Source organism: Varroa destructor, unplaced genomic scaffold, assembly GCF_002443255.2.
Source record: "Varroa destructor unplaced genomic scaffold, Vdes_3.0 BEIS01000007.1, whole genome shotgun sequence".
Taxonomy (NCBI): domain Eukaryota; kingdom Metazoa; phylum Arthropoda; class Arachnida; order Mesostigmata; family Varroidae; genus Varroa; species Varroa destructor.
In genome coordinates, this window is record NW_019211460.1 from 20,810,559 (window position 1) to 20,838,410 (window position 27,852).

Consider the following 27,852-nt stretch of genomic DNA (forward strand, 5'->3'; position numbering starts at 1 on the left):
CTTCAATTCTGTGTTTTTGTCAAAAAATACATGGACGAATTGTAAAATATCTCAGGAACTTTAAACGTTGCTGTAGCCCGCAGCGGTGTTGACTCGATGCCTTGAGATGCACGACAGAGAGATGTGCTATCATTCAAATTGCTCGTGAGAATTCAAGCAATTGACCGCTGATAGTTTCCGTAAGCTGAACGTTTTTCAGAAAAAAAAAATCATAGGGTATTGCCATTCGTCGTACCGTTAGGTAATGTAGAACAGTAATTTTAGCACTAGTAAGCCAAGTATGGAGCTTTCGAATTTACCGCATTCGATTCCTTAGCCTTAAGGTAAAACTACTGTAAGTTTATTCGTGCCCGGAGGCCTAAAAATGCAGCTTAAGGCACGGATGGTGTCATAGAATAAGCGTTAATTGTGGAGAACAACAGTTTTTTTCGACATAATTAAATGGCTTGACAGAAAGATGGTCAGTTTGTAGCTAGGCCGGCCACTCGTTGCTATCACAACAAGTTACTGAAAGAAGGGGACCGTTAACTATGATGCGAACCTTATGCTGGTGAAAAATGTTACGTTTGAGACTAATCTTGCGGTTAGATCTACCAAATGGGAATCTCACAGCTCTGGAAAAGATTAACTGGTTTAATAGATTCGAATGTCGCTATATATGCCTATTCGAAAACTCGATATATGAACTGTCTCATTGGTCTGTAAAAGCAAAAGGGCGTTGCTTGATTACTACACTGGTATGCTCAAGTAGGTTTTTTATTTTTATTTATTTACAATTCTTTTCTTGAAATATACTCATTCTTTAATTTAGATCTTATTTATTAACTCTTTATTGAATTGTAGTGAAACATCGATACGTTATTGCACCTAACGATTGAAACGACCAGCGCCATTGCTGTGTAGATTACACCAAAAAAAAAAAAATCGAATTTAAAACTTTCGTCATAGTAAACGACTCCAGCAATTTACATTAGAGTCGGGCATGAATTATCTGTCCTACTATAATTAATTATTCAAATCAACTGACTCGAAGCGGCAAAAAGATTATCCGTTGCATGCATTGTTTCTTGATCGAGTAAGTAGCAAGCGCATATTTTTGAAGTTACGAGTGCCAAATCATCTGATTCTTAAACTTCAACTTTCTTTTTACCGACCTCTATTAACCCTTCGAAGATGAGTTTAAAACACTTTTTGTATTATGCTGGACACCGCGTGCAGGTTACGAAGGACACCGCCGCTGGACGCCCTTCAGTCGCTGTCGAATATTTCCCCTTAACGTGTACGAAGTCAAGGCAGTGGACAACGGGTCCAAGCGTTGTGTTTCGTACCTTTAAATGCTGCCTACGAATACCATCGAGGACTAGTTGAAACCTTGTTTGAATCAATGCCGAAACTGAGGTATCAGCAAGTGGTCCAACCGCATGAAAGCATTCAAGGTGCACCTATTTGAGCAACTCTAGGGAGAGGTAGCGTTTGTGTCCTCGACTCCTATTATACATGCGAATGGGCGAGATTTTCAACGTGGTCTTTCAGGAAACACCGTTTCTGTTTTCAAAGCGTATCCTGAGGATGCAAAGACGTTTTGCAGGCCGAACGCTTTTGTGAATAATCTCAACAGGACGAATTCTGGGAATTTTATTATTTTAGCTATACTAAGTTGGAAATATATGATGGGAGAATAGTTGCCGACACTTTATTTCTAGAATAAATGACGACTGGTGGGGACATTACAGGTTGGAGGTACGGTGGACTCAGCGAGCGATCGACAGACCCATTCTATCGCGGTGAAGATCGTCAACTGCTTTAGAATACACAGAGTGCATTAAATATCAGTAATTTTATATGTATTGTGTGTATAGATAAGATGCAAAAGAAACTAGTTTCTGGCAGTCATTAGTGAGCGATTGTGACGTTCCAAGAAAAAGGTTACAATTACTGCTCTAACGCTAATGATAGAGTTGGATAGCACTGTTCAACAAAGACCAGGCAGGCTGTCGGCAGACTGGAGTTCTCACTGGCTGCATCGTACGTGACCCCGCGGATGGCGTTACGTCACGGATGGCGTCGTTCGTTCTTCTGGCTCATAAGAGATTTTGGTTTAAATTGGGTCGGCCAGCGATGAGCCTAAAGACAAAGCCTGTTGTCACTTTCTATCTCTAAAACAGAAAATCACTTTAAAGAGATCTAATCTTCTCTTCGTAGGGCCTTAGCAAGAATACCTTACCACAATTTTTTTACCACCGTTTAATCGCTAAGTCTAGGCCTGTGCATTTCTTCATTGTTTACTAAACCTCCCTTTATAATTTACCAGTTGTATACTCAACATGTGAATGATCTCCAGGATAAAAATTTTTACGAGCAGTGGTTTACCTCTCGCGAACCCAATGTAACTCGTTACAACGAGGTCCGCGGGTGTTCGAACGCCAACACTTCCTTGGCAAAGTGTAATGCGTAACAAGGCTTTTTGGCAAAGCTTTAGACTAAGTATTGAACGAAATACTTACGGTAAAAATATGTCGAATTATAGCAGAATATCCATTTTAGCTCATGTGAAGCTTCACTGCAGGCTTATTTATAAGAAGAGAGCTGTTTCATGAAATTCCCATAGTGACAGTCGTGAGCGCCAAAGACCCAGCAGCTTTGCTTATAGTTTTGATAGTGCTTAGAAAGTAAGACTTCGCCTAATGGTTCGACGTCTGCAGGTTGCCACATTGGGAGAGTGTTTATCACGGCCTTAATAGTACTCATTTGTAACTCTATAATACCAGAAGAAGTCGTCGTTTTACAGTTGTTGTCATTTAGGTCAAGTCCCGGTGTTCCCTGGAAATCTCGAATATGACGTTTCTCACAAACCACAATAAAGGTTTTACCGGCTATGGTTCCAGCGTCAAGATATTACGTTTTTATTTCAAATTCTCTTGTTTTAAGGGGGAACGAAGTTCCACTTAGAAATGTACGGATCTGGAAGATGGATTTTTACAAATATTTCGCAGTCTGTGGTGTTAGCGTCAAGGCAGGCCTGTTTAGCGTATACAGCTTCCTCTGTATTTCGCTATGGCTTCGAACCCAATGAATGGGTGGACGCGATCAGCTGCAGGATTTATTAAGGCCTCGTTTTTACCGCACCATCCATTTGAACGTAATAGATATAATTATGTAACATGTCCTCTCGTCTTTAGTTGAGTATAATTAGTTAAATTCATTAAAGAAGATTGTCAGCGCACATTTGGTGTGCAACCAAAGTGTAAAATCTAGTTGAAACTTATAGAAAACAACTAAATGGGTTCTTGTGATCTTTTTAGCATTCTCAAATCACTATGGCGATCGTTCGAGCTGTTCGGTAGACCCTTGACCACTTCGACTTAACTAAAAGTGCATTTGTTAATTGCCAGAAATATGGAAAGTATAATAAGAATAATCCATTATAATTTCCTAGTATATCCGTTAACAAATGCCAGCCATTAGCGCGATAAACAGCACACTGCAGGTAGGGAGTGTGATAGAAGCAGTTGTACTAGTACGGAAATGTCTGCTCTCCCCCTGAGCGTGTGTTAATAATATCTCAAGTACAGGTTTACACTAGAGTAGGCGGTCGCAATTGGATCAGGCCTTAAATTAACCGCAACTAGAACGTATGTTATTATTATTTTTTTTAAACCTAGTAAAAATCATTTCAAAGTGATAAAAGCAAATATTATGGAATATTCTCTGCAAGCAGCATAGCAGATCTACTTTTAAAAGCTAATAAATATATAACATAATCCGGTCCTTACGGTCGCAAACGAAGGTTAAACTCGTCAGACAGAATTCATGCGCGCCCTCGTTCTACTCGTGTTTGGCCCTTTTGTGTTAGTCTAAGCAAGCCCTAGCAAACGTAAACAACAAACCAAAATAGGTATATGTGTGTAAATATGTTTATGATGTTATATGTTAAATTAAAATAAATTTATTATTCTAATATCGGGATAATAAGGATCCAATGAATTATATACTACTAAAAAGAGTGCATTTATGATTAAGCTTTAGCTTCATCGCCGCCTTACAGTCTAAAATAAGTGGTGAAAGCTTTTTTTTTTTATTATAAATGACTAATTAAGTATTATCGATGAGCTTTTGTAATGGAATAGAAGGACAGAGGGTCCTTTTGTATATGATATTAAAAACACATCTTAAGGAAGCGAGATCCAAAAAATTAAAGATAGCTAAACAGTTTTTTTGGATGCAGCTCTTTAATAGGTCAGAATTAAGTTTGGCTTGATAAAATAATGTGTGCTTAAATTTGAACGATTTTAATTTGACACTGACTAACATCAAACAATTTCTTTCAGATGAAAATGACAAGACCCCCAGACATCGAGGATGGCCTGCCAAGTAAGTGTAATGTTAATTAAGGTTATTAAAAAAATAAATACTTATTGATGTATTGTCTGGCATTGCATCGGATCTACAGTGTCTAAAAGATCTGATACCTTCGCCGCGACGAAAGGGTGAAATGGCCTTCTGTCTTCTAGAGACGTTCGTTAAACTACTTTATACTTAATTTAGTTATATAATTCTTATAGGCAGTTTCAATCAAAATATGCAAAACAGAAAAAAAGTCGAGCATTTGCAGAGACGCCATTTGCAAATATTTGAGAAACATTTGCAAAAGAGAGCATTAGAGAGTTATCTAAACAAATAATCTAGTTGGGATTCTACCTTGGAATCGTGTGGTATATTTTAAATATATCACACGACTCAAGGAGATATCGTAATAAATGACTCTTAAGAGAGTTTTGGGTTCATTTCGACACTTAGCTTGATTAGTTAATCAACAGTTGGCATGTTAGACTTAGCTCCAATATCTATGGAGCACGTTGGCGCGACTCCAATTTAGGATGTGAATTAGTTTTACAGGCGCATGATGAATGTAAAAATGGCATATCATTTAATTACATATATTTGCGCGAAATCATAGCCGTTTGGGAACTGCAAAAGTATGAGTTACTTATTATTCCTAAGAGACTTTAACCATATCAAAATAAGCTGCACGTAGATTATTTTGATTGTGTACCACTTAAAAAGTAATGGAGTTATAGAATTTCCCAGAAACACGAATAGAGATAAATTAATAGTTCAAATATGTCTCATATATGAAATAGTTCAGTCCGGAGTAAAAGCTTTTCTTCCCTGCATATACGATTTTTCAGGAGGTCCACGCGATCCCGCATTGCAAACATTCTATCGAAACCTCTCGCAGGTCGTCAATGTTCTATCTCTTCCAGAACCAGGCGGGCGCTTTCAGCTGCTACAAGTGATTGGCGAGGGAACTTATGGAGAAGTCTACGCCGCCCACGATACGGCCACCGGTACGGCGTCTCTTAAGGGACTGCTTATTACATTGGTGACCAATATCATTCCTGCTTCAATACAGACCCTAGAAACTAAATTGATATTGAAACAAAGGTTGCAAATATTACAGGAGAGAATCGTGCGTAGCATCCAGTTAGAAAATGTACATTTGAAATAATGTGACGTGTGACTTGTCGACTGCTCAGTAGCTGTACTCTAACCAGAACACTTATACTTGAATTACCTGGTTTTCTGCAGATTCTACATACGATAACCCTGTAAACCGTTTCCTAGATAATTTGGCTTAATAAAGAGCACTGTTCATAGATTAATTTTCTTGGTAGATTCTTCCATTGCTGTACACGGGTATGTGAGTGAATCGATCGTCCACATAAATCGCAATTTTTATCATTATTCAAGGGTTTGTGGTACAAAAAAGCACTACAAATCCCCAAGTTTACTGAGTACGGGTATATCTGATGACATCGAAGAACTTAATTATTTTAGGAAATGCCGAGTAGCTTTTACATATTGGGTTGGTTAAAAATTGTCAGTTTTTTCAAATGTTTCCGTTCCCCCTTCTTTGAGCCCACTGTAGTTTTGTTACGAAGTCTCGTATTCAAACTCTAAAGATAGCTTCGATTAAAAAAAAAAAAGTGCTTTTTCAGTACTTGCAAGGGTCAACAAGCGTTTGAAGTAGCCTGTAATATTCAGGACGTGTGTCTCAAGAATCCTATAACTACTAGAACTGCTAAACGGTGGTGAAAAGAACTGCGACGCAGATGCCCGACTACCGCTGAACATCTTAAGCCTGTAGAATTTTAACAAAAATTAAAACTCTGGGCTGCTCATAGACTGAGTGCAAACACTGTACAAATAGGAGTTTCGCCCGGAACCAAGCAACAAGCTGCAAAGTGATAGATTTCTACACAGAATTGTTATGGGCGACGAAAATTAGTGTTTCAATGGAGAGATAAAGCAGCCAAACAAACAGATGGATCCGGAAGATACGTTTACGTTCAGTGGCGTGGCCGTGTCTCATGCACTAGAAAATGTTTGCGGGGAACAGGATGGAAGGCTTGAGCTGTAAAGGATCCGACAGAGAGGACAAGGCTATCCTGCTTCCTGAGAATGTCGGACTACAACTGGCAAAAATCACTAGAGCCATCCTGCAAGAGCTTGAGTGAGAATTTATTCTGCATGTGCCATTATCTACAGATCTCATGCCGATGGATTAAAATGAAATAAAAAATTCTAAAAGCGCATTTCACAACGAAGTGGGTCTTAAATTGGCTAGATCAGTTCTTTAATGTCAAAGCTGGCATTTTTTGGCGAGATGAAGTAACTGAGCTAGTTGAGCGATGACAGCAGGTCGTGAACTGCAAACGACAAGTATAAAATCACCTAATAGTAATTTTAGCAAAACGTTACGTTTTTTCTACGTAGATTTCTCAGCATATTTAAAGTAATTTCTCTATGTATATTATTATCGAAATTAACAATAACTCTAGCTTATTATATGAACCTCCACAAGCTACGTATAAAATCGGCTCCTACGTGCGTGATAGGCACGCTCAAATTAACTAAGTTTCAATGATTTCCGGTCACCCGAGCACTTTGTAATGGTATAGGTTGAAAATGTATACAGGCAAAAGTTAACTAAAAACAGATTTGCTTATATAAAATCCAGCGGGGAACTAAAAAATATTCGACTTGTAACAATCCTTATGCGTAATTTCCGTTTAGTCGGAAAGTGTAGATCTACACAGCCAGATTAATTACAAAATGAACGAGAAAAACCAGTTTCGAAAATTATATTTTAGGGAATGTCTTGTAATGTAAGGAGGGAATGTAAAAGTCTTGAATAACCGGTACGATTTTATTACCTAGTTATTATTTCCTTTGTCCTAAAGTACACGGCACTACTCAAACGCATCTCTAGCGAAAAAAATGCGAGTAAATTACACGGAAGATTTTCTTTGAAACTCTCAATGTGATTGATATCCTACAGGATCGCGGCATTTCTTAATTATCTTGTAGATAGGTTTTTCCTTTTACTTAAAGCATTTAGAGGATAAAATGATCTTCGTATGAGATATAAAATCCTACGTATCGTTTGGACGATAAGTTGGCCCCAAAATATTCGTTATGTCGTACTAATAAACGGGACCCAGTTTGGTTCGTTACGAAGCTTTTCGGAGAGAAGTTATAACTTTTGCAGTAGTCTGGGAGCCGTCCTGATGGCTATTTTTGTAATAACATTTAAATAAAGTTACCACTAATATTGTATTTATCGTTCTGTTTACATGTTATTGTAAATTCATAAGTAAGTCATATAATAACGCCTAATTTTTATACGTTGCTTGTTACTGCGACCAGGCCGCGTCGTGGCTATCAAAATCATGGAGAATATATCCGACAACAAAGAGGAAATGGAAGAGGAATACCGTGTCCTTCGAGATCTCGGCAACCACCCGAACCTGCCAAATTATTATGGAGCATTTTTTAAGCCTGCTAGTAACAAAAGACGAGAAGATGATCAGGTTAGTAAATAGTACAAATACTAACAGATAACAAAAACGGTTATAAATAACGACCGTGGCAGGATTTAAAAGATGGCCCAGTTTTTAATTAAAAAAATAGCAAGACAGAATTCAGGATCCAGTTATCCGTTTCAAAGGAAATTAGGTCGCGGGTAGCCTTCTTACTGATGAATACCTAAACAATTATATTATAGGTCTTCCAGCCGGCATAAAATATATATATATGTATGTATATATTGGGCTGATGAAAAAGTACGGACCGTTTTTGTGCCGAATGGTTTCGAAGTCACACGTCTCCGGTAATATGAATCGCGTCGAGTCGGCATTTGAAAGTCGAAATTTGGTAGTAGCATGGTAACGGAATCGTTTTATTCAGACTTGAGATAGAGTGCTTCGAAAGTGAGTCAGGTGGATGCAAAAGTTCGCTATATTTTACAATGTATCACAACAAAGGCCGGTGAACGAATTTGAATTGTTTATAGTCGAGAGGCACGAAGATTTGTTCTCATTTTGATGTGAAGATGCTCTTCGTAGGAACTGACCAATTTTGAAAATTCATGATATTAATGCAAATGGCCGAAAGTGGCCATGGAATCGCCGAGGACCTACTTCATCAAACGATTCTAAACGGAAACTTAAAGAAAGCTGACCACGAACTGACCCAAAATAATTTACTCGATCCAACTCGAAATCGAGCCATTTCTAGAGCGGGTAGTCACGAGTGATGGATCACATAGCACAATGACATGCATATAAAAAATAGTAACATTAAGGAAATTTATTCCACAATCTGTGGCAAAGCCCAGACAAAGGGGTGACAATATAGGTAAGTATAAGTATAAGGAAGGACCGTGCATTATGAGTTGCTGCCGCCCAACGAGAGGGTTGATTCGGACCTAACAAGATTACAACAAGCCATTGAAAAAATGTATCTGAACTAGTAAAACAATGCTTCGTGACATCAAATCTCATACATTTTTACCTAGTCGGCAAAAACTGAGAGACTTTGGATGGCAAATTTTAATATATCTTCGGTATTTACGTCGTTAGTAGTATAGTTTGAATTTTATATCATCATCATCTGTTACGGTCTTTGCACGACTTTCTCAAGAGTGTTAATTCAGAAACAATAAAAGTCCTACAGTGGCGTTGCTAGAAACGTGTCGATGTCGCCGATCAAGACGGCGCAAATTTAATTTATTAACATGTTCAATGTTTTAAAATATAAACAATGTTTGGTTCAATTTTGACTTAAGAATGGTCAACACGTTTTCGACTACCCAATGATGTATGTCCACTCGCTATCCCTTCTTGTCGGAAACCACAAATTGTTTAACCGTACATCCTAAGAATGACATAAAATTTGGTCGTTAAGTCGAACGTTAGTACTAGCTTTAAGATAATTTTAACTGAATATTCTAGTATTGATAGACGCGTAAGGAAAAGGGGGTTCCTCCCGGACTGCCTCTTCAGTGTGTGAAACACTACATTCGAATCGGCTACAAGCTGCTGTATTTCGATTTAAAATGGAGGTCACGCTTCAAAATCGGAAAAAAAAAATCATTTTCTTTGCCCTTGAGACAAAAACAGGCAAAAAGCCTGTTTTTCCTTCCTTAAGCTTGTGTTGTTACAACGTTAGACTCAGGTGTCCAATCTGCAATGTTTTCACCTACTACCGCATCGTACCTGAGATTACCGGATTCTCATGAATACCCCTTCCATAACTGCTCTTTCATATCCGTTTTCACCGTTACCCAGCACCCATATTGAATCTAACGACTCATAATATATCCTCTATCCAACCAAAATAATTACTCGTTACGTTATCTCGCGGCGGACACCTAGATGTATGCTTCTTTAGCGATAGGATATCCGTCTGTTCAGTCTACACCCATAACGTTTCCTTAACTTCCTTCCGCTCTGTCTGACGAGTACGTCGGACGCGCCCGAAGACGGCCAATTCGTAGATAATCATTATAATGTCTCTGAAAGAAAAAAATGCAAAAGTACTGCGGGTGAATTTCCGAATAGTGAGTGTCACCCGAAAACAAGCATTGATTCGGACACGGTTTCCGCCTTGATTTTTTTTTAATAGCTCATAACCGGCACAGGCAAATCCAATTAAACTATAACTAAACATGTCTGATGGACGACAGTAAACTAGGCTACAGGAAGCTGCGATGAATGTGAATGTCCAGCGATTAGAAAATTAAGCTCCGGTAGGGCTCAAGATTACTTTTATTTAGTCATGTACACTCTCGATATGGAGACTATGCAGCGTTCATTGCTATACTGTCTCGTATATTATGCAATCTATATAAAGGAAATATGGAAAGTCGCAACATCATTATCGCAATCAGGTTCAAGAGGAAATACAGGTCATTTTGTAAGCAGGGAGTTGAGTTGAACGAATTTGAAAGCAGTAGCCGACTTGTCTTATTACCTGTCTAGTTCTATAGAACGCCTTTTGTTCCGCTTCGTGTCTCCTTCCCTTCGGTTGACATAGAGTTGGTAAATCCTTCTTATTGGAGAAAGTTAGAAGTGTCCGCCGTGGGGTTTTTCTCGGAGGCTCGCAATTCATCCGCTGATAACCCCGCAGTGACAAATCTCCTGGGTGTGGGCGAGCGACCTTTGTGATCTCGTCGCTGAGGAAGTGCAGTGAACACCGAGAATATTATCTTGTTAGGGTAATCCGCTAACGGGTTCGAATGCTCACCTGACGGGCGCCTCTTGGTTTTTCAAACGATGCAACAGAGAGCTCAAATTGAAAACGACACGTCTTTAAGTAGATGATACATATTTTTGACGGACAGAACTAAACAACTGGGGCTGGCAGAACTAAACAGCTGGGGGTATTTGGCTGAGCGTTGAAGAACACGTATGTGAATGATAAAGTTTGTTCCTAAAAAAGTTATATTAACTCAGCTAATAATGATTATAGTATTAGTATCACAAATCTCTTATTTTTTTCTCGGTTTGTGTCATTCCATGGAAATAGTAGATTTTATCATTTTACATTTGCAAAAATTAGATTTGATCTAAAACCTTTAGAAAACAATCAGCGGAAACAATTATTTAAGCTATACTTACTTTTTTTGCATAGTTTGCTAAAAATAGCGAAGTATTGCTTCTTTTTATTTACGTGTTTCCAATTTTCAAACATAGTGACGCTTTTGGCAACAAAAACGACCCCCCCCCCCCCCGTTTTGTCCTTATAACTTGCTGCTTGTCACTTTTTAAAAATATCGTCACGTAAAGCTTGCTAGTTGAACTAGAAACATTGATCGTGATTATAGCATTAGTGCATCTCCAAACGTGCGTATTTCGAAAACTTACGTGTTTCTATTTCTTCAAGGGGCAGTATTTGGGTAAGCTCTCATAAACTTGACATAAGAAAGTACGAAAGTGTCTATTACAACAGCTGTAATAGAAGGGCCTATCTTCTAGGGTTTTCCGCTCTGGCCGAACCGTGTCGTTCCCAAATAGTCGGAATTCGGGTTGAATTTCTACAGCAGGCGATAGCGGTGTTGACCCACACATGCCGTGACCAACGGCCAAGATTCAGCGCCATGCTAGCTATTGACGTTAATCTTCGCTGTGTAGGAACAGGTGCGTGTTTTTTGACAGCGGCCCCGAGGCGAAGTATCCCGTTATTCGAAAAGTATTATCAGTCATAAGTGTCCTACATCTGCTGAATTTAGAACCTAGCTTGAACATTGAAAATAAGGTCTATCAGCAGAATCGTCAGTGGCGTTCAGTAGCGTGTCGATTGTTTCTTTGATTAATATAACGTCTTACTGCTTTCGCACAGATTTCTTTTCAGACGCGATCTTTCCATTTCAGCTTCGAAGAGCTGTGATAATGTTTCGGCTGTCGACAATTCGTTGGCAAATGCCTTCGTAAAAAAGACAGGCAATGTGCAGCATAGAAGAAGGCTGCGTCGTTGTCCTCTACCACGAAAAGGCTTAGTGTCGCTTGAGTTTAAAATGATGGCCACGACCTGAAAATCTAATCGCTAGAGGCTTTTCAATAGAAGGAGAGATGTTTCCTAACAGAGAAAGAGTACTAACGCTATTCTAACGATTCCGGAGGAACACACATGAAGGTTGTGAATCTACAAGGCCAACCGAGTATCTCCAATTTAATATTTTGAAGCATTCCAAGCCGCAAAAGAAACGAACGGCAAAAAACCTTTTTTAAGTGCATACTTCTATTTTACAGCTGAGGCAGGATTTTAAAGTAGAAAAGGCACCTAAATTAATGTGCTTTAATTTTATATAAAATATTTGAGCTATTTTTCAGTTACACTTGTTTTGTCGAAAACAAGGCGAAATCTGCTCAGTTGGTAATGCTAAACTAATGCTCCTATTGCCCGACTGGCAACTGGGGAGAAGCCTTTGAACATCCTGCAGATCTGGGTTCGTTACAATCCTAGCTTGTATCCATGTAGGGTTAAAAAAGAGTTTAGCCCAAGGATCGGATGCAATGAGCTTCCGCGAATTTTCCAACATCAGCTTCTAAAGAACCGTTAGCTAAATTCAGTATATTTAGTGGTGAGTTTAGAGAACACATCAGCTTCGTGTCATTTAGGCTGAACAATGCCGGAATCAAAGGGTGATTCAGTTAAACATGCAAAGGCTACAGATCAGTGTCGTCCCTCAACAGAGAAACGCTGAGCATTCCCTTATGTTATTTCGCACCTATCCTGCGATCCTTGCGTAATAGATTAAGTTTACTCGGAGAATCAAGTCCAACAACAGTGGACTTTGCTAACGTGTGTCCCTATTTTCAACTCACTTAGACGGCCACGACCGGTCTTTTTGGGTACGAATGTGTCTGTGAAGTTAAGGACAATAGGTTTCCCAACCGTTTGGAACTAATCGACAAAGACTAAGGAAGCTAGCAGTGGGTCTGTAGGATCCATCACATTTAATCATAACAGTTACCCCCTCCATACTTCATACAGAAGACTAATGGCGGTCATCGGCAAATTCTGGAAATATCAATAGCTGATTTTAGCGCTTCCGTAAGCCGAGTGGCAGATTCTTCGTTTCGATGACGCGGCTAAAGTTTAGAAGCTGAACTAATAGTTTATTTGACTTAACTTGCCTTTGCGCTAGTCTGTTAATGCTGCGAAGTTAGCAGAGAGTGTCGTCTTCGGATAGCAGCGAATATTGGAATGTTTAAGCAAATATGCAAAGCAAGTCTGAGAGGCCTAGGTTGCCTTCACGACTTTTGTAAGATTGCCTTTCGCTAGTTTTCGTTTTGCTTGAGTGACGGCATATAGCCGTCCATGGTAACTTCACGTGTGAATTTTTTGATTGACCCGTTCGGTAATGAAAAGAATCTCCGATCATGAATGTCTCTAAATTATTAGACCATAGCTACCGTTAATCTGATCGCAGTATACGTCCAAATTAGTGTACTTCATTAAAATATTGTATCGGTTTAAAAATGAAATTTAACTCTGTTTCCGGGCAGGCTGTTTCCGTTTGCTAAAGGGGACACGTTCGTATGTGTAATTTTAGTCCTTTTTTTTATGTAGGTGCCATTGGGGGGTTAAGCCGATGAGTTGCGATTATTGCTTGATACTGGGTTAACGTGTAGCGTCTATAAGAAGCAATAAGATACAGAAGTTTAACTCGCATAAGCGGAATACCAACCTCTCGTGGTTCATGCCGTTTTTATTGCGCCTAACACAACAATATGTCTATACTTTCTACGAACACTCAGACCCCTCTGGCGGACAAAACTGGTCCAATATAAATTTTATTGAGAGACCTTTAAATAGCTTGACCTAAATGTAAAAGAGCCTTTATCATCTACTCGCTGTTATTTCAACTAAGCATTTATATTCTTCTCAGGCCAGTTTGAGCCAATAGTTAAAAACGCTGTGTCAAACAATCACAAAGTCACAACGTTGCCTTCATCACGTTGTTAAAGAAACCGGAAAAAAAACCAATCAGAATCGACAACACCTTTCATAGATAAGGTTAGGAGATTTTTGCGTTACGTACAAATCAATAACGAATACTTAGGTACATATTCGCAGAGAATAGCGGTCGTTTTTAGTAGCACTGGTCTCTCTTTTTAGAATCCGTTTACCTGTGCCAAGTTGCCAACTGGCAAGCCGGTATCTTTAGCTTACCCCAACGGTGGGGGGTAACTCGTAAAGCTAAAGCTCTCCTAACATCTCCAGCGTCAATATTTCTTTCTTTTTCAGATAAATTCAATCTTATACCTAATTTACAACTTACTTTTTCCTGCATATGTATATATATATATATATATGTATGCATCGGTAATTCAGTGAATTTCTGCGGTCCTTTATCTACATGCTTGTGCCGACTCGACCGTTGCACTCATTCACCCAAGCTAGACATTCTATGTACTTTTCACGTCCTTTCTACAGGTGTGGTTTGTCATGGAGCTCTGCAGTGGTGGATCTGTGACCGATCTCGTTCAGACGTTACGAAGAAATGGGCGTTTGTTACCCGAGCCGATAATTGCCTACATACTACGCGAGACTCTTGAGGCTTTGGTGTATCTGCACAACAATCACTGCATGCATCGCGATATCAAGGGACATAATGTCCTTTTGACTGAAGCGGGAGCTGTTAAACTCGTCGATTTTGGTTCGTTATATAGTTACGTTAGTCTTTAGTTGAAAAACCACCGCCATTAAATTTTCTCGTTTGCTAATAGCTTCTCAGATAGAGAACATCGCAGGCTGGCCCTAACATAACATATGCAGGATATTTCAAAAAGCACAGTTTGAACGATCATAACTTCAGTTTGTGTTGTCGTATGATTGATAGTTAACTGCAAAAAATATATATGCGTTAAATGAATAACTTCTTTTTAACTTACTGCAAGTTGATTAACATCGTTTGTCGTCGGTACGCTGCTGATAACGGTCACGGTGGCCTACTACCGACAAATTTCATTTTTTCAGTCTTCAAGATTCCGGTGCAGTCGGTTTCTTGGCGCAGACTTTATATTCGAGGTATACGCCCAGAAAAAGAAGTCGGCGTTAAACCTACGGAAAACAGGGTATTCTGTAGGGTATTTTCAACTTAATCGATTTAACATATTCTCATCAAGATGTACCGGTACGTCGCAACGACCATGTACAACTGACCTTGCCGACTGGATATTAAAACCGTTATTAATTTTACCAAAATCGCATTAAATTCGCGGTAAAATATATTCTTAAATAAAAAAAAAAATATATATATATCCTTATAAAAATGATCCAATTATTTTTCGCTTGAACTTTCTCGCCAGATTCTAACTCGTAACCGCTGGTAAAGATTATCATCAAACATCGATAATCGACAAAGTAAAGAACATGATAATAATATCACAACATAAAAATAACATAAGATATTCTTAATATCATGTTAATAGCTGTTTGTGTTGTTGTCATGTCAATCTATTAAGAAAATCATAAGTAGGATCCACTCCGATTAGGCTCGAAATGAAGGCCTTGATTTTGCATCGAAAAATAGATGACTCTGAAAACTTGTTTACATGCAATAGGGGAAAAGCTAAAATGGTATTCCTGCGTAACACTGAACACACAATACGTTATCATATAGTTGTTCAATAAATAAAACGACGACTGTTCATTTTGCCATTTAATTAATTGAATGGATCTTTATTGCTTCAAAAAAATCGTTCCCGAAAATCGTTCGTTTCGTTAACATTTTCTAAGTACTATTTGCAAAATGGCTTTTCTTCGGCCTCGATTATTTTTATTTTTAGCATATACTATTGTTGCGGGGATGTAAATTTCTATTTGCAACGTTTTAAAATGCGATAGACACTGAAGCGGCCGAGGCCAAGCTCTTAATTAAGTTAAGTAAGTTGTGATCTTTTTCATAGACATTTTTTACACGTGTGGCTGATAGAAGGTCGTTGATGTTCTTGGTATTCCATAACGTTGCCTATCAACGTTCTGAATATTTTCGCACTTCATTTTGATACGACTAATTGTTAGTCGCGTACGCGAAGTTACCTCGACTCCTCCTTTCAGTATTGCTTGTATGCTTTTCCCACGTGTTCAAATATCCAGTAACATCTGACAATAGACTTCCTTCGTTCAAAGCTTAATCTTGATCCATCCATTATTTTCAACTAATTATACCCTGAAAAAGGAACACCCAGTAAGTTATGATCCGTCAAACGGTGTACACATTTTTGAGACATCCTGTATATATAACAATTGTCATTGATCAACTTTTTATATGTAAATGGAATTAAAGTAGGATATCTCTCTAGATTTTTCACCGTAGTAATGTTAGATTTGTAAATATAGACATTACATAATGGCCATAACCGTAGAAAACTAAACCTCACTTTGTATAATAATTTGCCGTTGCTAGTAGCTTGCTGTCGAACGACTTCGAGAATGAAAAGGCAGCAGAAGTATTATAATCGGCCTAATCTGTCAGAGAGAAGATCTCCGTAACATTTTCATACCAATCGAAAGACATCGTCTTACGTGTACCCTCTGTACGTAATTGTATTCCGAGTTAGCTAGTTAAGCGTGATGTTGGTCCCGAACGAAGAGCTACGCAGAGACAAATGGTAACCACCCTTCATAGTTACATCATGGCGCAAACAAAGGCGATGCTTCGCCCACGGTTCTTTAGTGTAGTTGTCTCGACTTGCCAGGAGCAATAGCAGCACAACGACGACCCATACAAGCAAAAGCCTCAGCCGTTAGTCCAAATTCGAACCAAGCTGCGGATGCTCATTCTTAACCGATGGGTGTATATTAGCCGATAGCGGTGCACTGGTCCGTGGGGCTGCACTGGCCGGTGGGGCTGCGGGGACCGGACTTATTTTATTGACCTGACTTGCCTGCTGCGCTAGCTCGAACGCTTTTTCTCCTTCCGCTGCAGGGTTCATAGGTAGTAGAGAAAGCATTTATGGTCGCCAGCCGCCTACCTGAGGCCGGCGTACAACCGAGGAAAATACTAGCAGTATCGACGCTACTGCCGCTTCTTGCTGAACGAGTTAATAAGTCGGGACTGTTTTATCCGCCTTATCTATCTAACGACCATCGACTTCCTCACACAGTTACTGTGCTAGTGGTTCACTGCTATTCAGATACGTCGTGCAGTACTCCACCGTGATACCACGGCCTAAGGTGCTCTTTGTTAGCTTGCTGTGTCTGTCATTTCGTTTACCTTTTTACCCGATCTGTTTCCTGTGTGATGTATTTACAGGCGTATCCTCGCACCTCAAGGAGACGCTGGCGCGGCGCAACACCTCGGTCGGTACGCCCTACTGGATGGCTCCAGAGGTAGTCGCCTGCGAACGACAAGCAGACCTTTCGTACGATATCCGATGTGATGTTTGGTCGCTGGGAATTACAGCTCTCGAGTTGGCTCAGGGAGAGCCTCCGCTATCGCATTTACATCCGATGCGAGCACTATTCCAGATTCCGAGGTAGGCTCTCGTAGAGTATTTATTCCAGTAGGTCTGGAAACCCAGTGGGGTGGCTTGTTAGCTCGTTGGTGACTGACTAAGGCTTTTAGAGAAAGGTATTGGATTTGTGTGATTGGATTTCTGCAATCGAATGACTACCGCTGAGTGATTTATGATGGCGAATGTGCGTTGTGGGCTGCAGTTTATTGTGTGTAAATAATTTTATCCTTGTGTTTATTATCGTCGGTATCGGAGTTGCGCACATATCTAGTTATATAATATGTGGTCGATATACACACTATTACAATGTACAAGATGAGATTATTTGAAAAATAGAAGCAGCTGATAGAAAAAGTTCAACTGTTAACGATAAACTATATACATTTCGAAATTTGCCTTACACTAAAGTTACTCTTTATATGTGATCTTAATGTGCATAATCTTACACAATGAGCTTTTCTTATTCATTCAAATCATAGGTTTGCGTCAAATTATCCTGCATAAAATTCTTGGCCTGTAAAGCATGTCTAACCGACAAGAAAAACTAAAATGAATTAGAAATCAGCCGTGCGATGCAACGCCATGATGCGTCACAGAGATTGTATGGAGCTATGGTCGAGATCCTAACGACGTGTTGGCATATGAAAAAGAAAGATGGCGGGAAAAAAGAGGGCTGAGATGTGAGGGGAAAGCGACGAAAAAATAGTAATGTATTAGTCCCGAGTGGTCAGTGCGCTCCGCAAGCGAGTAGACGGTAAGAAAAGCTGTAGAAAGTGAGAAAGAAGGGAAGGAGTGTTAAGGAAAAGAGAAACTGGCCGGCTCAGATCTGCATCAGAATGGAGGCGAAATAGTTCGCGTTTTCTATTTTTCATTAGCGCGTCGGGCTGTAAGGGCAGGTATCGAAAAGTCGCTCTTATCCTTTTGTGTTGAATTCGGCCGATCGCCGGCACCACTGCCGCCGACGGCAACGCCTATGTGCCTCTGATCCCCACGTTTCCTGCTACGCTCAGATACCCCCCATACCACACACATAGTCTTCTACGGCGTAATTCTGTGCGCCTATTTCCCGTTGTCGACTATCCTGGCGGAAGGAAGTGATACAACGAGCTGAAAATTTCTGTCCATTTTTTTCTCTCGCACACGCTCTCCAGTTCAAGGTAGCTGACTCTGCATCTTTCTCAGCCACCAATTACTACCCCTAGAAACTCTCGTTCGTCGTTCATCGGTATTGCCATTGGCGCATCTGCTTCATGCTGTTCGAGCAGTGCTCGATCTTTTGTACCAATCGAAGTATCCGCCATCTTCCCTCATCTATGGCGCATATCAAGAATAGCGAATGGCAACGAATCAACCTATGGGTAAGCTCTAGAGTTGACTCAAAAGCACATAGTGCAGTATGAGCGTAGCCCTGCCGGGTCTCCAGCTGTTCAAAAAACGTTATCGCCAACAAGAAGCAATGGAAAACAAGCAAAGAGATCAAACAAGGAGAGGAAGGAAAGATGCAGAATCCATAGGGTCCATTTTCTTAGTAAGGACCGAATCTAGATAGAGCGCACTGTCATGGAAAGAAATGACCATCTTTAGTGGAGATAGCGACAGGTAGTGGTGGTCCGGCCTCGCGATTCTGTAGGACGTAGGGGGTTAATTTGATGAGGCCGCAACTGTTACGCACCAGTAGAATAGATCATTCATTGATGGCTAATTGCTGTACTTGTGCTTGCGAGAAAAATGCAAAGATTTTTGGATTCACATCAGCGCTGATAAATAAGAGTGAGATAGATAGACGAAAGCAAATTTTTCTTGCTCATTTCGTGTTAAAGCGGAAGCATAAAAATGGTCCGAGTCATCTTGCTTCGAAGTCCACTGAATCAGGGCGAAGCTGAAAACGGTAACTGTTCTTCGACAGAAAGGAAATATGAGTGTACTTGAGCGTACGAGTAGAATAAAAATAAATTAGATTTGAAACAGGGCCTTCAAAGCAGATGTAGAGCTCGCGTCGCAAATGAAATTCGCAAGTCATGACGGGTGCTTAGAAACTGGTGCCAAAAGAATGGAGCATAGACCGCAGGGTCGAATTTGGCACCAGCATAATTCTTAGACATGTATCAGACTCGTGAACGATGCAAGTAAGATTGCGCTGTACCTATCTCCTGTTAAAAATACGGTTTCCTTAAAGGCTCTCTTTATGATTTTTTTTTCTTACGAAATTCTTATTGAGACCGAAATTGTCTTGGAAATATTTGATGTAAAAAAAAACAGAGCGTAGTGCGGAGAAATAACTATATCCAACTAATTATTTCAGCTAAATTTAATTAAGTGACAGCCTACGTTTGCGACCTTTTACTAGTAGAGCGGTTCTATATATTCCTTTTTTTTTTTTATGTTAACGGTTTTATGATAAATGATTACATTATACCGAACACAATGCAGCACGCCTACATTTTGTTACATTTAACGCAACATCTACTCAAAAATACACATCTTGCTTTTGTTTTCGCAGCATCATGGTTTTCTTTATCAACTTTATCATTGTCGTTCCTTTTACCAATTCAGAAATCCTCCACCACGGCTGAAGGCTCCGCAGGAATGGTCACCGGCATTCAACAACTTTGTGCAAAACTGCCTCGTTAAAAACTTTGAAGAAAGATCTTTTGTTCGGGATCTTTTAAGGCACCCGTTCGTACGACTCGACGAAGCTTCAGTAAGACAAGTGAGTGAAATTACTAGCCATGAAACAAGTAACAAGGAAAACGTTCTTTGAGCAGAGCCCGTTGCTCTCAAGCGGCTCACTTTGACGTCTTGCAACTGCGCATCTTTGCCAGCTACTCGACATAGATTTAGCCCGTTTTCCTTCAAGACCCGTTGCGCAGTCAAACAATCTCCACTGCTAACGACGCTTGGTACCTTAGTTGGGTTGATCAATTCTATCAAGAAAATATTCGACCCCTCCCTCCCGAATGTACCGCCTACTGTCTGTATTGTCTGGCGATGTTAATATATTTATTCAGCACATTACTCAGAGCAGCGGTATTGCCTCAAGGTCAACATGCCATTACAAGGAATACTCTCTCTTCAGTTTCCGAATCGCAGGATCAAGTGGACTAGGCGAAAAGGTCTCACTAAAAAAGCGTGTTCGAGACGTCAACTTAAGTTGATTATATAATAGGTTCAGAGTTGCAGCATCGAATAATTAAATGTTTCCCCGGCCAGCATCTGGTACTTTTGACACCAGTAAGTTAGTATGCTGTGAATACGTTTTTCTCTGATATTTTTTGGCTTGATCATACGCGTTACTTATGACAATTAGCTATGGATTTCGGAAAAAAGAAAAAAACTAGCGTTAAACTTTTGTGTATTCTGAGTTTTAGCCAGATATCGAGATTCCTCCATTTTATTGTTTTAAGAAGGCTCTGTACAGCTCAAAGTTTGAAGTATTCTTTTGTCTTACCTGTAAGTGACTGTACGTTGCTTTGTGCTAATTAGCTGATAGGATGTGCTTCATTGTATCTAAGACTAGAGGGCGTTCTTGAAATAATTTTTAAAAATATTTTAATATTAGTTGTAAAGTGGCTGAGAATAGTAATATTAAACACTTTTTATCTAGCTTAATCCTCTAAGAACAGTTGAACGATTATTTTAGAGCCAACCCTGTGAGGAATAGCTTCAACTACTGTGAGAATCTTACTTTCTGTTTCTATTTAGCTTTTCATTTGATTCAGTGGCCTTTCTGATATCAGTAGCATTTGAAGTCGTTTTTGCATAATAAACAAACTGTAGAGTAATTCGGTAATTGCTAGCAGTTTGATTCTATGAAGAAGTCTAAAGTAAAGAAGGGAATACGAAAATAAGCCTATAAAAAAAAATCAGACAAAACTACGATTATTTGTTAAGTCTGCTTATACAATGTTTATAGATTTTGTACATTTTTCTATTTCCTTTACTGTTCAAGGTTCTTAGTTTTTTGTCTCATCGGCAAGACTCTGCAAACTTGAAAGGACAATTTTCAAAGACACCATCATAATATATGATGAAAAACATACCAATAACTAATTCTGCAGTGAACAATTTCCTCTTTCCTTCAGATTCGCTCCGAACTGGTCCGTCTTCTAAAGGAACAACGTCACTGGTGCGCGGGCGTAAAGCGAGCTCCAGAAGTAACTACTAAGCACGGTCAACTGCGAGCCGATCGCAAGTCAAAGCCAGAGCCCATACTGGTCGACGACCTAGCCCTTATGGATCATCTCGCTGAGGTAGCCTGAGATAGCCTGTCGATTTTTAGGCCATCAAACTCAACGCATGACTCATAGTCAGCCTGATAACAAATATGAAGAAGATGATTTTGGTGACTTTTATTGAGCTTGTTCCAAGCCAGTGTTACACAAGGCATCACAAAAGTACAGTATGTTTGCATAGAAATCAATGTATTGTATTTTCCAATCACTGCCAGCTTATAGACAATGTCCTCTAATCAAATATCATGGTAAAGAGACATTTTTATGAAGTTCAACAAAGCGGATATTTTGCGTCACAAATTCGGCCGATGGTGACGATGATGTCGATATGAACGATTTTTTTATTTCCAACACAGAGCAATTATTGAGGAACTACTTATTTTGCAGTAGGGTTCTTTAGTACATAATGTTGAAGAGTGTCTTGGTGTTGAAACGTCGCATGTTGCTGCATAACAGGAAACGATTTTGGACCAACTTGGGCGACGCTATAAGAGAGGTCAAATCTACACGTACATCGGGGACATCTTACTTGCATTGAACCCTTTCCAACAACTCAGCATCTATTCCGCAGACGTAAGTACAATTGTTATTTGTTTCATATAACCGGCTGGTGAAATTCAGTCGGTGAATGGTTGAATGCCGCCAGAGTTGGCAAGCCATTGTGAGTCAATATTTGACACCCGTGGCCTGATATATTGAAACATTTTACATTCATGACCTATGTACGGTCGCCGCGACGGACTCTGATACGCACAACAATTTTTATTTGTTTCTTCTTCCGCCTCAACAATCATTCAAGATCGATTGATCCTTATAATATTCATGGTATTTCCATATTGGCACTAAATCAGTATCATACGATATGAGGGCTTAACTTTTAGTTGGTACGAGCTCAGTAGATCTTTAGAGCGTTACATGTCGAATTGCAATGACAGTACCAGTATGCCGTTTTCTGTAATCTATGTGTATATAAAGCTGCCCCAAGCAGCTTCCAGCTCCACTATAAGTATTCCTTCAGAACATTGGCGGCGAGTAGGAAACTGCGGCCCGACTCGGGTTTGAAATTTTACATAACATAGTTGCTAGTTGGGTCCGTGAGCCTCCGAGTGCCTGTGTATGTAAAACATATCTGCGTAGATAATGTAGATCATAAACTTTTGGTGTTTCCTCCAATTTGTTACCCTCTACGTGAGTTTTTTAGCTGCGCCGTGGGCCACGGCTGGAGGTAGTTGGCGGTTACTACACCACGACCTGGCTGTCTGATCTCGCCATTCGCAATGATTTCGCTGCGCGTAACGGACATAACATGCTTTGTACCGTTGCATGGCGTCGTCTCAGCTTGCTGGGGCTTGTGGAACTTTGATACGCGCGACTTGTATGGTCGCCGGTCGTTACAACGTTGTCCCGCGTTGTCCTGGACACCGTAGAGGCAACGAAATCTTTCACGAACAGCTTTTCCTAACTTCCTACCGATACGCCGTAGGAGATAGTCTGATTTCGTGTTTCGGGCCCATTTAGAGCAGTTATATCAGGAACGAGCGAAGGCAGAGAGGCAATGAACCATTGGCATCAGCTTACGTACAACGTGCACAGTTGCTATCTGTGTCGCCAGCAGAATCACCACGAGTGCAATATAACATGTAGTTACTTGACTTTCTGACTCTACGGGGGCACTTTAAATGAAATACAGTTGGGTCAACAACAACAACAAACTGGGAAGCTACGTACATTATATGAGAGTACGTGCGTATGAAGTAATTTGCTGCTCAGGTGATGGTAAACGTATGCGGATGACACTTGTGTTAGGCATAATTTGAGGGCTGTACCTATACAATGGAAGATAAAGGGGCGCATTGTAGTCTTCGAAACCGACGCAGTACGCAAGGTAGTGCCTTGAACACAGAACACCTTCGTTTTTGATGTACCCGCAGTTTTTGGCAGGAGATATTTCACTTTCGAAAACTTTTCTATAAAACTCGAGCTGTTTTCACATCGTTTAGCCAGGATGGGCGAGAATTCGTAAAGGGTAACAGATCTTCATATATTTCTCATTCGGAAGAATGTATCCTTTGAAATCAGTTGGTGCCGTGGGTTTTTGAGAGCTATGCAAAAAACTTCGATATATTCACACGAACGCCCTCTACCGTTGTTGCATTCAAAGAAGAATAAATCGCCTAACTAGCGAACTAGATGCGTTCTGAGGTATATGGATGCTTGCTCAAGACTACCTCATTAGGACCATAACGAACAACGCATGTCTGTGTAACCAGAAAATGTAAGCAAAATGCATTTATGTACCGATCCGCGCAATTACAGTTATCTAATAGATCTGTCTATTCTTTACGAAAATTTCAGAATAGAAGCTATCTATAGGACGCTTTTTCGACAAGAATTTAAAAATGTCGTTGCATACAGCCTGTAGACGTAATTTCATGGCGCACTCATTCTGTCACTAGTCGACCATCTATGGGCCGCGTTTGATATAGTTGAGTCTTTGAAACTATTTGTTGAAATGGGAACGTATCCTATGACGAACATATAGAAAGAGGCGACCGAAGGATGCAGGTAACATTTTTATGCTTATTATATATAATTATATGACTGATTTTATGCTTCTTTTTTTCTTGTTGATCATTTGTTTCAACTGCCAACAATCGTAAACTAAACGAAGGCTGATGAAAAGCCTCTTGAGCCCTCAAAGTCTATTTGGAGACCAGCTTTTATGCTATAGAATGAATATGAACATTTTTATGCAATAGTACGTTACGCGTGGCCAAAAACATGGCTACTTGGTGTTAAAAGTCATCCAAGGAACTCCAAGTAATAATCGATTACTCAAAACTGCAGTTCAGGCGGCATGTAATTCTTTTGTAACCTTTTGTCCTTAATGTGAAGCACGTCCTTTTTCAAAGCTTAGACTTACGACCGATTCAATTCAAGCCCTACTTTTGCGCCCCTTTACTTGTATATACTAGCATATTACATGCACGTAAACGTAAAAAACATGGCATACAAATGTCGGCTATTGATAACTGACATCTAGCATCATTAGTTGCTCCAAACGACTCTCGATGCATAATGGCCCTTGAGCACACATTTTTCTTCTTTAGCATGCTATGTATATATATATTTGTTCGCATCGCGCCGTATAGGGTCCTTTAGATCGTTGTCATGACTGTCTATAAAATTTTAACGCGTTATTCGGTCTTCTTCTTTTCATAGGTATCTGCACGATATCGAAATTGTGGACGAGCCGATAATCCTCCTCATATATTCGCTGTTGGCGACTCCGCGTTCCATTCGATGCTGCATCAGAGGCGGAATCAAGTAACCCTTTTTTGTAAAAAATGTTAACCTTTTTTCCGTATAGACTACACTGTTTATATTCAAATATATATACATATATCATTTGTATTTTTACTTATTTACCAACTGTAGGTGATCGTTATCAGCGGCGAGAGTGGGGCTGGAAAAACAGAAAGCGCAAATTTTCTTCTGAGGCAAATGGTTTCACTGGGAAAGGTACGTTCGACAAAAAGACAGGTCCCGAATAACGCACGAGTGAGTCTATTCGGACATTAGCAAGCTGCTGAATCTTATTGAAAAGCAGTGAAAAATTATAGAAATCTCACCATAACACAAACAATTGCTACTCTTCGCTTATAAGTACATATGTATTTGTAAGTGTGCAGTTGACGTTGCACAGGTACATTAATGAAGCGCTTGGCTATTCTTCGCGGTCGTCACACAAGCGCACAAGAATTAGAATAGCTTGAAAGGGTATCTATTAAACTTACATTAACAACAGCTAACAAAATATTAAAACAACAAAACATTTGAAAGGTTATTCATAAGGGTTTAAGTTAAGCCAAACGAATTAATATACTGTATAATTTTTCGTTAGTTCGAACTGAATCGTCGTCTGTTCCTTGCGATAAGAGCGACGAAGGGCCTTTGTTTTTCATGTTCTCGTCCACCTTCAGGCTTTTCCTCGTGAAAGAGAATGGATCGATGCCACTTTCTTGTTCAGTTCCGTTGGCCTAGTGTCAATCAGACAGCCTTCTGGGACCGAATCAGCTACAATATTGCACAAATAGCGGATACTGCTTATCGTTACCTCTTCTATTTGGGACGGCTTTTCACACGTATAAATTCACTATATTCGGCATCGTGCAAGACGCCTATTGGATTTAGCGGTAACTTTCTTTTCTCTACCCTGTGGTTCTTCATAAAGGTACATTATTCCTCTTGGACGTAGTTCACTTGAGAAATGCTTTTTGGTGCGCGAAAAGCTGCGACGCTTCGTTCACAAGCTTTTTACCAAATTATCCTTACAATGCTACACGCATACCCTGCAACATATGGTGTTCAACACAATAAAGCTAGACTCAGTCTCGTTTCTTTCTAGTAATGTGTATTCTATAAAACTGGTATCTTCAAAAAGTATGACTTTGTATATCAAAGAATAAGTCAACTAGAACATACGATATCTAACAAATGACGACGAATGACGGTAGAGAATTTAATGACGATACACCACAATTGACTTAGTTTGTTATCCCATTTAGTACCTTGGTACTACATTGGATAAGGATTGGGTAAGTACATTGGATGAAGGTCTGGCTAAGTTCTCCATATCTTATGCCTTGTCGTGTGCCGTGAAAATGCACTTAAGAAGCTCTGCGAGATGTTAGCGAGATCTACGACCTTTCTCAGTTTTCCGGGCCCTTAGTCGCTGAGCGCCGTGATCGGTAAAAACGTTTTTTGGGAGCGCCTTTGAACTTGTAGTTTAGTTAGGTTTCGCTAAAAGGAGTCATTTGCCTTAACGAAGTCTTGTTTGTTGCTCCGCAGCCTTGTGAGGCGACAGGTCAAGACCTGCTACGGCCTCGACCAGGACTCGGCTTTCGACAGCCAACAATTTACGAACTTACCGAGTCGGTAGGATTCCGATGGTGGCTATGCTGAACTACGTGTGCGACCCTAGAAAAGCTTTAGCTTCCATCTGTTTTGATCGGTTTTATCCTGCCTTCGACTTTCCTTCTTCCTCTTCCTCCCTCGTACTCTCTCTCTCTCTCCCCCTCTCTGGCGCTTCCTTTCTCTCGCTGTTTTCCGGAGTCCAAACCCTTCAACTTTCCCGTTCGCTTGCCACCATCGCTCAAGACTCTCACATAGTCGTTTAGAGTTTCTATGTTGGTCTGTGGTAGCGCACCAGTGAGGATTCCCTTGTTGTGTATCGCGTTCGCTAGTTTTACCCTGGTTGCCGTGATCATGGCTGACACCTTGACACTTGGCACATAGATTTAGAGCAGGATGTTTTTTGAGTTTCTCGATTAGTTACTGGAAGTGTTTGCTATGGAGCGGTAGCAGACAGAACATCTAAGCCGTTCGCTTTTGATCATTTCGAGAGATTGCTTCGAACATTGGTAAATTTAATAAGTTCTGTGCACATTGTATTACAAATATTTCAATCCTCAATGCGTTATTAAGTTAGGTGGAGCGGTGAATGGATATTTTTGCAGCACGGGATACACGAGACGCGATGGGACAACTTTTCAGCTTAAGGATTTGGTGTTTCTAACAAACAATAATAAAGATCAATAGTGTCGCTTGGCGTTTCTTTACGAAATCAAGTAATTTTCTAATAACTTCGCTGGGTATTTGTACCTCTATTCAATACTGAATTTGATACTGAATAGGAGATCTAAACGCTGTAGATGTTTTCAGGTCGATAAGGGTATTTGACCCGAAAACTATATATTTCTGAAGCGTTCAGGAACATTTAAAATGTGCTGGCTTATGCATACCGTACCCAGTTCAGTCAGGATTCTCGTAATAATGTAAGTGCTTTATTATAAACATAGACTCAGATGGTTTTTGAAGATACCAAATTACGCTTTCCCTATGTCGTTCAATACTACCAAATTTTGTTTAGCTGCCAACGACCGTTCTTAGCGACCGACGCTATCACCTCTAATGGCGCCATCCGGTTATCCTATATGCCCCAGTCGAGTGTTGTCGAATTCCCTCCAGCTGCCTCAGCTTACGAATACGTTGTGCCCTACCGTTGGGTACTCCGCTTAGTTCTTCTGTATTTCCACTACTGCCACAGATAAAACAAACGGCCATTTGTTGTCGCTTTTTTGCCGTCTGCGTGTGCCTTAACCTGCTCATAGGCGTAGGCAAGAGCAATATAGGGGGAAAGCAAGTCTTTTCGCGAGACTAAAAAGAAGGTAAAATAGAAAAAAATGAGGAAAGGTTAGGTCGGCATCATAGACCCACTTCTCTGTAATAACAGTAGAGCAGCGAGA

The 27,852-nt window shown here is 40.0% G+C and overlaps 1 protein-coding gene across 3 annotated transcripts in view; it reads left to right on the forward strand.

Annotated features, from left to right (window-relative positions):
- ninaC (STKc_myosinIII_N_like and MYSc_Myo21 domain-containing protein ninaC) overlaps positions 1 to 27,852 on the forward strand; it is a 152,800-nt gene that overhangs the window by 55,980 nt on the left and 68,968 nt on the right. For all 3 annotated transcript variants that reach the window (XM_022813735.2, XM_086974158.1, XM_022813736.2), the window contains exons 2-11: positions 4,329 to 4,371; positions 5,190 to 5,348; positions 7,711 to 7,874; positions 14,287 to 14,509; positions 17,111 to 17,333; positions 19,866 to 20,022; positions 21,395 to 21,562; positions 22,001 to 22,117; positions 24,767 to 24,871; positions 24,983 to 25,066. In XM_022813735.2, coding sequence (XP_022669470.1) covers positions 4,329 to 4,371; positions 5,190 to 5,348; positions 7,711 to 7,874; positions 14,287 to 14,509; positions 17,111 to 17,333; positions 19,866 to 20,022; positions 21,395 to 21,562; positions 22,001 to 22,117; positions 24,767 to 24,871; positions 24,983 to 25,066 — 1,443 coding nt within the window. The remainder of the gene's footprint in view (positions 1 to 4,328; positions 4,372 to 5,189; positions 5,349 to 7,710; positions 7,875 to 14,286; positions 14,510 to 17,110; positions 17,334 to 19,865; positions 20,023 to 21,394; positions 21,563 to 22,000; positions 22,118 to 24,766; positions 24,872 to 24,982; positions 25,067 to 27,852) is intronic.